The sequence below is a fragment of the Rutidosis leptorrhynchoides genome, chromosome 3 (genome assembly GCF_046630445.1).
Source record: "Rutidosis leptorrhynchoides isolate AG116_Rl617_1_P2 chromosome 3, CSIRO_AGI_Rlap_v1, whole genome shotgun sequence".
Lineage (NCBI taxonomy): Eukaryota > Viridiplantae > Streptophyta > Magnoliopsida > Asterales > Asteraceae > Rutidosis > Rutidosis leptorrhynchoides.
The window spans coordinates 15,842,562-15,853,251 of NC_092335.1; the positions used below are offsets into that span (position 1 = coordinate 15,842,562).

General features: G+C 29.1%; 1 protein-coding gene across 1 annotated transcript; it reads left to right on the forward strand.

The window, feature by feature from the left end:
* Positions 1-9,548: 9,548 nt before the first annotated feature.
* On the forward strand, positions 9,549-10,028 carry LOC139899701 (uncharacterized). Its single transcript, XM_071882543.1, has one exon. It carries the CDS (start codon positions 9,549-9,551, stop codon positions 10,026-10,028), a length of 480 nt encoding a protein of 159 aa, XP_071738644.1.
* Positions 10,029-10,690: the final 662 nt, after the last annotated feature.

Below are 10,690 nucleotides of genomic sequence, written 5' to 3' on the forward strand. Positions count from 1 at the left end.
AGTCAACGACGACCTTTCAGACTTGTAATTTTGGCATATACGTTTTCGTTACTAGGGAACCTTTCATGTTCCACCACATTAGCAGTAAATTTACCAACAACTTCATTGATCTTTGACCTTCCAAAAAATCCTTATACTCATTGAAACCGTATCATGTACTCATCCACATCTTGTAACGGCAATTGCCATACCAACTATCGGGAATTAGCAATCAGTATTTTGAAATCTTGTAGCACGTCTACGCCAACAGTTATATGTGTACATATAACGTCTACCTCCTGGACTTACATACTTCGAATGTGAAGTTTCCAAAAAAACACCCCAAACTACGAAACTAGTTCTCCGAATTTTGGAAAAATGTTGATGAAGCAGCAAAAACTGTAAACGACCTTAACAGTTAAAAGTTTGATGATAAAGAATAGTATGGTGGTAAAGCTGAGAAAAAGAGAAAGTTTAAAACTGGAAAACGGATTGAGCAAAGTATGAAAGAGGTTGTGGATAAATCACAAGGACGAAACCTGTCTTCAAAGAATCCAAATGATTCAGTATCTGCTGAAGCCATTAACGAATACCTTGCTTCCGAATCTAAACCCTTGCGGACAATATTCTTCATCATCCTCTGATATTAGAAATTCTAAGATATCATCGTATCTTTCATTATAAATATTCTCCATATTTCTGGAGATAATTTCATAATCATTCTTATCGAAAATCAATTTTCTCTTTACGATATCTGTGTTACACCATAAAAGAAACTATTTTAGTTTCTAAATTCTGAAACTTTCAAGTTTAAAATATAAATGTTTTGAAGTAATGTTGGGAATTGAAGCATGAGTTAATATAATATAATGACACTTGATCAACGTGATTATATTACAGTAAGTCATGCTGAGTTTCTAATGGAACGTGATAAAGGTTCACATATCATACCCTCATCATGAACCATGTTACATAACTCTTTCATTCTATATAATCTCTAAAAATATCAAGAAAATATTTTCTTAATGATTTGGTCTTTTTCGAGGTATTCTGGTAATTTGACAAGTCAGATTGTGCTATTACCATTTCTTTCTTAGAACATTAGTTATGTTCATCTGAAACTTCATACCTACGAATTCTGGACCATTATCCGCTTGACTTAAGGTCGGGAAGAGAAAACGAAAGCATGAAGCTCCGAAATATAATGGAGAATATAAAGCCCGATAACAACCCCGAAATTACAAACCGTGTATATCAATGCGTATAGCAATATAAAGACACGGGAGAATGAAAAACACTATAACCCCAAGGTAATAGTAGAAGAAAATAACTTCCTCTGGTGGCAGATGAAAAAGAAGAATGAAGGATACGATAACCAGGAAAATATCAAGAATCAGAACTGGATTAAGCATTTTCACAATCTATTGGGATGTATGAAATAATAAAGAAGATTATAGGAGTGTTGAAAATAAATGAAACAGAAGACGTCAATTTATAGCAAAATATCGGACGCAGCAATAGAGGCAGGTTACGCATTTAATCAAAGAAAATCCTAATTTCCGCAAATTCTGAAAAATCAAATCTTATTTAAATTATGAAGATTTTCTATTCCTTAAAATCCGGAAATCAATTGTTACTACATCAAGAGATAAGACGCATCTCTATTCTCCATTTCACTTGATTACGATAACTTCTCTCATACGCTTCGAGTAATTGGATTATTTTATCCATATTATTCAAACATAGATAAAACTCTATTATCAACTCATATTCGTCATTAAAACTTTTTTATTGTTAGCCATGACGACCTCACTCAAATTTCGGGACGAAATTTCTTTAACGGGTAGGTACTGTGATGACCCGGAAATTTCTGACCAAATTTAAACTTAATCTTTGTATGATTAACATTTCCGACACGATAAGCAAAGTCTGTAAAACTGAATCTCAAAATTTTTGAACTACTTTTATATATTTAAATACCCTTGGGTTGTTTTCGACGATTCGCGAACAATTATATGTAAATAGATACATATATACTATAACTTGAAAAGGTAACAATGTATTAATTACTTGATACCGTACATTAAACTTATTGGTTTAAATATCTATTTGAATATATATGATAAGTTGAAATATTTATTATTAAAATTTATTTATAAATAACTTCCGATGTGTATTTAAAAACTGATTTATATATATTAAAAAGATATATACATATATATAATTTCAAGTTATTTAGTAAACGATAGTAACATTTTCAAATTGCTACAGTACCCAAAATGCTACAGTGTTTTTGAAAATCACTATTTGCTACAGTGAAATTGACTTTGCTACAGTGAATTGCTACAGTAAAAAATTGAGAATATGGTGCAAAGGTTACAAGCACCAGCAGAATCTCCGGCATCAACAGTACCACCGACAACAACACCAACAGTACCATTACCACCACCAACAACATCCGCACCGCAAGCCTCAACATCACAATATGTACCTTGAACATCAACGTCATACGCATCGTAGTTACCAAGAAATACCAGTAAAAATTGCTACAGTGAATTGCTACAGTAAAAATTGACTTTGCTACATTGAATTGCTATAGTAAAAATTGACTTTCTACAGTAACTTGCTACAGTGGTATAGTTTATGGATGATTTAAGACTATATTTTGACAAAGGTACGATTCACGAAACGTAAAGTACAAGTTTTCTCAGTATACGATAGGACGTTCGAAAAACCGGAACCGGGACATAAGTCGAGTGACGACGTACGACTTATCGGAACGAAAATTACAAGTCAACTATGCATGTGAATTTAATATAATATATAATTAATTATATAAATTAAATATATTATATTAATAATTAAAAAATATGTCTACAAACTAGAAGTTAAAAGATCATGAGCTGGAAATCCATCTCATGCGATCGCATGGGAAATGGTCTTGGAGGCCATGCAATCGCATGGCAGTCCTGGACAGGCCACACCTATAAAGCTCGAGATATCTGCCTATGTTTTAATTTAAAAATTACTCCGTATTATATTTATTAATTATATTATTATTATTATTATTATTATTATTATTATTATTATTATTATTATTATTATTATTATTATTATTATTATTATTATTAATATTATTATTAATCTTATTATTATTAGTAGTATTTGTATTATTATTAGTATTATACATAAAATACTACGACGAGGTCATGAGCGTGTCACTTTCAAAATAGTTTTATGAGCGGGATAAAGCTAAGGAAATTATAGGTTATTGCCAAGGAGGTTATGGGTAATATTCATGGGTATTATTTGCAAGTCAAACCTAGTGTTATCATCTCCGTTACGTCTACGTACTTTTCTACAATATTGAATCTCAATATTGATATGTAAATACTTATATTTAATCTTTTATATAATAATTGTGTATCCATGTCTAGTGCTCGAGTATATATATTTATACATGCTTGTATGCTAAATTTTCTTGTTAAACAGTTTATGATGTACCATGAATTAAATACATATATTACTGGTAAAAGGTATATGATATACATGTTTTTGGAAAGCTGGCGAAAAATCAATAACTTTTCAATTAGATATCGAATAATTTCGATGAACGGATTAAAAGATATGAGCAACTGAATTATGATTGAAGTTAATTGAAATTGCTTTTGAATCTACAATTAAGATTTAAACAACTTGTTTACGAGATTGATAAATTAGATTTTTGAATATTACCAACCGAGTAAATGAATCCTTATATAAGGTACGTCTCGTTTTGTTAAACTATTGTCAAAATTGACTTTTTAAAACAACATTGGATAACTTTTGTATGTCAATATCGAGCATTAGGATTGTGATACACTATAACCTGAACTAGCTTGATATACATTTATTGACCAACAAATGTTCTCTAGGTTGAGATCTACGGTTATTTGGTAATCCGTGTTTCGATCACATTTTGGTGAACGACTTTATATGCTGCTAAGGTGAGTTTCATTGATCCCTTTTTAATTGCTTTTGCAATATATATTTTTGGGCTGAGAATACATGCACTTTATTTTAAACGCAATGGATACAAGTACATACTAAATTCTACACTGAGTTTGAACCGAAAATCCCTTAGCTTTGGTAACTTTTAACTGCCAGTTATAAGAACTGGTGGGCGCGAGTAGTAGTATATGGATCCATAAGGCTTGATATCCCCGTCCGAGCTAGAGCACTAGCCTTTTAACGGACGTATGCTATTTAAGAAGCGTACACGTTGGTTTGCGTGTATTATTAAGATGATTATACAAAGGGTACAAATTATATATACGTTAAGTTTAGTTATCAGGGTGCTCAATTTCGTAGAATATTTTGATAAACGTTTCTGGATTGAACAACTGAAATCTTGTGATCCACTTTTATATACAGATTATGCGCAACATTAAAACTATAAACTCACCAACCTTTGTGTTGACACTTGTTAGCATGTTTATTCTCAGGTTTCCTAGAAGTCTTCCGCTGTTTGCTTAGATGTTAAACAAGCTATGTGCATGGAGTCTTACATGACATATTTTTCAAGGAGACGTTGCATTCACCAAATCATCACCATGTATCTTATTTTGACTGCATTGTCAACGGAAATACTGTTGTAAACTATTATTTATGGTGATTGTCTATATGTAGAAATCATCAGATGTAGAAAACCTTTGATTTAAATATTCATTTATGGTGTGCCTTTTCAAAAGAATGCAATTTTTACAAAATGTATCATATAGAGGTCAAATACCTCGCAATGAAATCAATGAATGACGTGTTCGTCCATATGGATTTAGAGCGATCGTCACAGGTTCGAATATTGTTAGTCCTTAAACCCCTTTTATGCACTCAAGCGTAGGTTCACCTTGACCCCGTGAAAATATGCTTAATCAGTGGTGCTGGTTATGCTGCTGATGCTTGTAGAATTCGCACCATATTCTCCAGAGCCACCACTCGATCGCGAAGCTTGTTGACTTCTTCTACTACTCCGGGATGATTGGCGGTTGGAACAAGGGGATGAATAAGATCTAGAATCTTTGATATTATATAATCGTGACGAGATACCCTGGAAAGAAGAGAAAAAATGGTATTTCGGACTGGTTCACCGGTAAGTGCTTCAGGTTCTTCGCCAAGAGGTGAATTAGGTTGGTGGAAGGGATCACCTTCTTCTTGCCTCTATTGATTGAGTCAGATACGAACCCATCCCCAATTCATCCAAAAAAGATGATGGCTGATTGGTTCGTTTGTTCCGGTTACGCTGCCATTGGAGCTCGAAGAGTTCGAGGAATCCATATTATGTGTTTGGAGTAGGGTTTGATATGAAATGAGTGTTGGATGTTGAATGATATATTCGTCTCCTTGAATACGTATATATAGCAAAATGATGTCCATAATTTACGGAGGAAATTTAGGAATAGTGTTTAGACAAAGTCTATTGGAATAGATATGATAAGATATGATAAGATATGATGTGTCTATACTCCATTTATGCAATAATGGCAGTATGACGTGTCGAGATTTAAAAATGGTAAGTATGTAATCAGATAAACTTTCGATTAAAGACTTTTAATTCGCAATGGCCTATTCAGGTCTAGGGGCTTGAGCTATAGGATCCATTAAATCGGTAATCCAAACCCTTCCATTCTAGAGTTTCGTAGACGCCACTCGTCAAGAAAGTTCAATGATCAAAAATAACGAGAAAGCAAAGATTTTGAAAGTAATGAATATGAATAGTAGAGATTTCATGGATAACAGTTCATGTAATACATATGTAATACACAAAACCATGATAGATGACAAAGGAATGTCGAGAATTTCAGAAATCATGGTGTTGCATTTAAATGTGGTGGTGGAATTGGATAGTACTTAGGAAGATGAGCAGAGTTCTTAGATTGGCTCGGCATTCTAAGATAAGTAAAGTTTCTAAAGTATAGTGTAGCATTTAACAGTTAAAGGCAACAATTAAAGGCACTATGGTCAAGGAAAGTTGTAGTCCTACATTGCTAAGGTACCTAATTGTATAAGGCACGCTTAAAATGCAATCCTGGTTCTCTACAACAACTCTGCTCTGATACCAATCTGTGACGTCCTCCAGATAGGGCCTGGAAGAATAACGTCACTAAATATATCAAATCTCAGTTGTATAAACGAGAACGACTCTATATGAGACGTTTTATTGAGTTTTGCAGCGGAAGATAAATAGATTACATTGTATTTAGAGCATTAAATATCTTTAATTGATATGATATGTAATGAAGACTCCAAGCATAGCAAGCAATCATCATCAAAGCAGTAGATATACAGCGGAAGCAATATTTAAGAACCTGAGAATAAACATGCTTTAAAAAGTCAACACTAGGTTGAGTGAGTTCATAGGTTTATCATAAATCAATAGTTTAGTATAGCATTAGACCACAAGATTTCAGTTTAAATTTGATTGATACCCATCATATCAATCTAAAAAGAGTTGATGTAGTTTGTAATATCGCGACTAAACAGAATTTTACCCCGAGACACCTTGAACAGTCAGTGTTAGTTTGAATCATTATTATGTAACCAAAGTCCAGAGGTCAAATGATTAGAGACGTTACTCTCAATAGCGCTATTCATAATAACTAAGTTTGCGTTCACCAAGCAATTAACGATATTACGGCAGGGATTTAGCATGACAAAGCACGTATTCAGCATAAAAGTTTGAGTACTTGTGTCTAACGTAAAACAGTTATAAAAGTTGCGCATGTATTCTCAGCCCAAAAATATATATAAAAAGGGAGCAGATGAACTCACGATACGATACGATAGTTTGTAGTAAATATGCATAGGATGGCATTGAACAAGTGTATAGTTGACCTCGGATTCACGAACATATATCAAGTATATATATTAACACATATACTCGTAATCGAATAAGTTTATATATATTATTTCACTTGTTATATATATATATATATATATATATATATATATATATATATATATATATATATATATATATATATATATATATATATATATATATATATATATATATACTTATATATATATTCTATATATAAGTATTTGTTTGATAATGTGATTTTAAAAGAGTTGTATCATTTTGTAATAATAATAATAATAATAATATTCATAATGATAATGGTAATATAATAATGATGATACTAAAAATAGTGATGATAATATTATTAATTAGATTTAATAATAATGTTGAAAATAAAATTTTTGATAATATCATTAGTTACTTTGTTAGTATTGATAATGATAATGATAATTAATATTTTGCTAACAGTAGTATTAATACTAGTAATGATAATACTAGTATTAAAAATAATGATAATAATAATAATAATACTAGTAATAATATTAATATCAAAAATGATAGTGTTTGTAAAAATGATAATTCTAATAATAATAATGACAATAATATTTAAAATGATAATAATAATAATAATAATAATAATAATAATAGTTAATAATAATACTAATAATCCTAATGATATTAATAATAATACCTTTAATGATGTTTGGTAGTAGTAGTAGTAGTAGTAATAATAATAATAATAATAATAATAATAATAATAATAATAATAATAATAATAATAATAATAATAATAATAATAATAATAATAATAATAATAATAATAATAATAATAATAATAAATGAGAAAACTACCTTAATGAGCTTTTTCTAAAAAAATCGTCCAAGACGGGACTCGAACCCGTGACCTCTTGCTAACCCACATCACCCCTTAACCATCTACTCTAATCTGTTTTTCTGATTTATATGTGTTTTTATTTGTTTATAAACCGTATATACATATCATCTTCTTCTTCCTCATCATCATCATCATCATCATCATCATCATCATCATCATCAATATCAAATCAAACCAAGAATCCATTTAATCTTAATTATAATTACAAACATGATTTTAGTATTTACTAACCAATACATAAACAATTAACAATGAAGAAAAAAAAATTAACAGCTGCTGCCGTCACTATATTTTAAAAAAAAAAATCTTGAATTTTGATTTATAATCGTTTTTAGACTCAAATTTCTACACAAATTATGTTGTAAATCCTTCCTAGAAACTTTCTGTACAATCAATTGATCCAGAAACATAAAAACTAATCCTAATTTTACAAAGAACACAGCTTTTGACTTTTTAAATTATAAACTTTGACTCGAAAATTAAAGCTTGATATAATGAATTGGAACTTGGGATTTTGCAGATAGATTAAGTAAATGATTCCTAACCAAACTGCATTTCCAGATTTTTAAATTGAAAACGAAATTGAAGTTTTGAATATTTGAAAAAGAACAGAGGTATCGTAAAGAAAAAAAAATATTTCTGTTTGAATTACAGTAAGTATAGTTGTATATAGTTGAATGTGTTAATGAAGTATTTATAATCAATCAAACTTGTTGTGTATTATTTATTGATCGACAAAAACAAAATCAAGACCGTTTAGAGGGAAAAAAATAAAAAAAAAAGTTGCACGATAATAAAATTAAAAAAAAATGGAAAGCAGAATCACGATGGATTAAAATATTGAGAAGGAGATCATGATTCTGGAAGGAATAATAAAAAAAAATAGAAGCAGTTAGTGACAATATCTAATTTAGGTACACGTTTTTTTCATTTTTATTAAATAAATACATTAATAACTATAATAATTAATAATAATTAATAATAATAATAATAATAATAATAATAATAATAATAATAATAATAATAATAATAATAATAATAATAATAATAATAATAATAATAATAATAATAATAATGATAATAGATAAAGATAAGAATAATATGATATTACTAATACTAATAATTCTTAAATAACAATAATAAACATAATGATAATAATATAAATTATGTTAATATTATTAATAATCATATTAATCTTAATAATAACAAATGATAAATGATAATAATAATAATTTTAGATGATAATAATAATAATAATAATAATAATAATAATAATAATAAGAATAATAATGATAATAATAATAATAATAATAATAATAATAATAATAATAATAATAATAATAATAATAATAATAATAATAATAATAATAATAATAATAATATTTCATTATTTTTCATACTAATGTTAAGTATTAATACTAATACTAATAATATTAATAATATATTAGTAATTATATTAATGATAATGATAATTATTAATAATAATAATTATAATACTTGATAATAATAATAATAATAATGATTGTATATGATGTATATACACACACATATATATATTTACATATCTTTTTATAACCGGTTATTCGTGAATTGTCGGAAACAGTCGAAGTTTAGTTTAAATTTAATCGAAAATTTTCCGGGTTATCACATGATACAACTTACTGTTATACAAAATCATTTGAGTTCGTATTGAGTGATCTATACAAGTCTGGTCGATATCGCCCTCGTCGTCAAGATAATCATATTACCTTTGAACATTATTATCGGGTAGTCGTCTTCATTATCACAATTGACAAACAGGTGTTAGAGTTGAACAATAGATTCAATGATCAAGCTATGGAGTTATTAACTCTTAGCTCCACTTTAGTTCCAAGAAAAGATTCGAAAGAGTTTAATATTGGTCATTTTTTTTTTCTTCTTGAGAAATACTATCCTGTAGATTTTACTGAGCATGAGAGGAACCAACTGAAATCCGAGTTGGAGCTGTTTAATATTGAGATGCCAAAGAACCCTAAGCTTAGTGGTGCATCAACTCTTGTTGAAGTATTTAGAGGTCTTGTGGAAACTTGGAAATACAAGAACTTTAATATGTTGTACAGGTTAATTCGATTGATCTTAACGCTTCCCATTTCAACTGCTACAACCGAGAGAGCATTTTCTGGGATGAAAATATGCAAGAATCGGCTTCGCAACAAGATTTTTGATGACTTTCTTGCAGATAATTTGGTTGTTTATATTAAACGAGAAATTGCTGAAAAGTTTGATTCGGAATCTGTTATCGATGATTTTAAAATGCTTAAAGGGCGTCGAGCTTAGTTGTAATTATTTTTATTATAATATATATGACTATTATGATGATTATTTTTGTAAGAACTTCACGTGAAAAAAAATATTCGCCCTACTACTTACAAATTTCAAGATTCACCACTGGGTCATGGTGTGATATATTGGTTTTGTTTTTGGTGATCATGTAAGATCAGATCACGTTTGTCTTTGGTTTTAGTTGGCAAGCATGACTACTATGTTCAAATAGATCGTAGGATCTACTCAAACAAATCGTTTAATATGCACCACTTGGAATTGTTCGAGGTCTTTTACTATTTTTTTATTTAACTACTCCTTTCGTCCCTAATTTATTGTTCATTAATTCATTTTGGAATATCCTAAATTAATTATCCACTTTCATAAATAGAAAAGAATAAGAAATATTAATGTTTATTCTCTTAATGTATGTGGATAAAAATAAAGGAGAAAGAAAAAGTAATTGTAAAACTGGAACTAAATAAAAAGTACAACGCTTTTATGATAATTTCTTAAATTGTGTGTTTTCAGTACGGGGACAATTAATATCAGACGGATAAAACAACAAGTTATTTGCTATGAATGAAAGGTTAAGGAAATAATATGAACAAAAATATGAAATACTAAATGTGTTGGATTGATTTTAAATGGTTACAATCACATCCTTATATAGAGGA

What these genes read in the sequence shown, in the direction of transcription:
- LOC139899701 (XM_071882543.1), top strand. Translation starts at nt 9,549, where the DNA reads ATGGAGTTATTAACTCTTAGCTCCACTTTAGTTCCAAGAAAAGATTCG.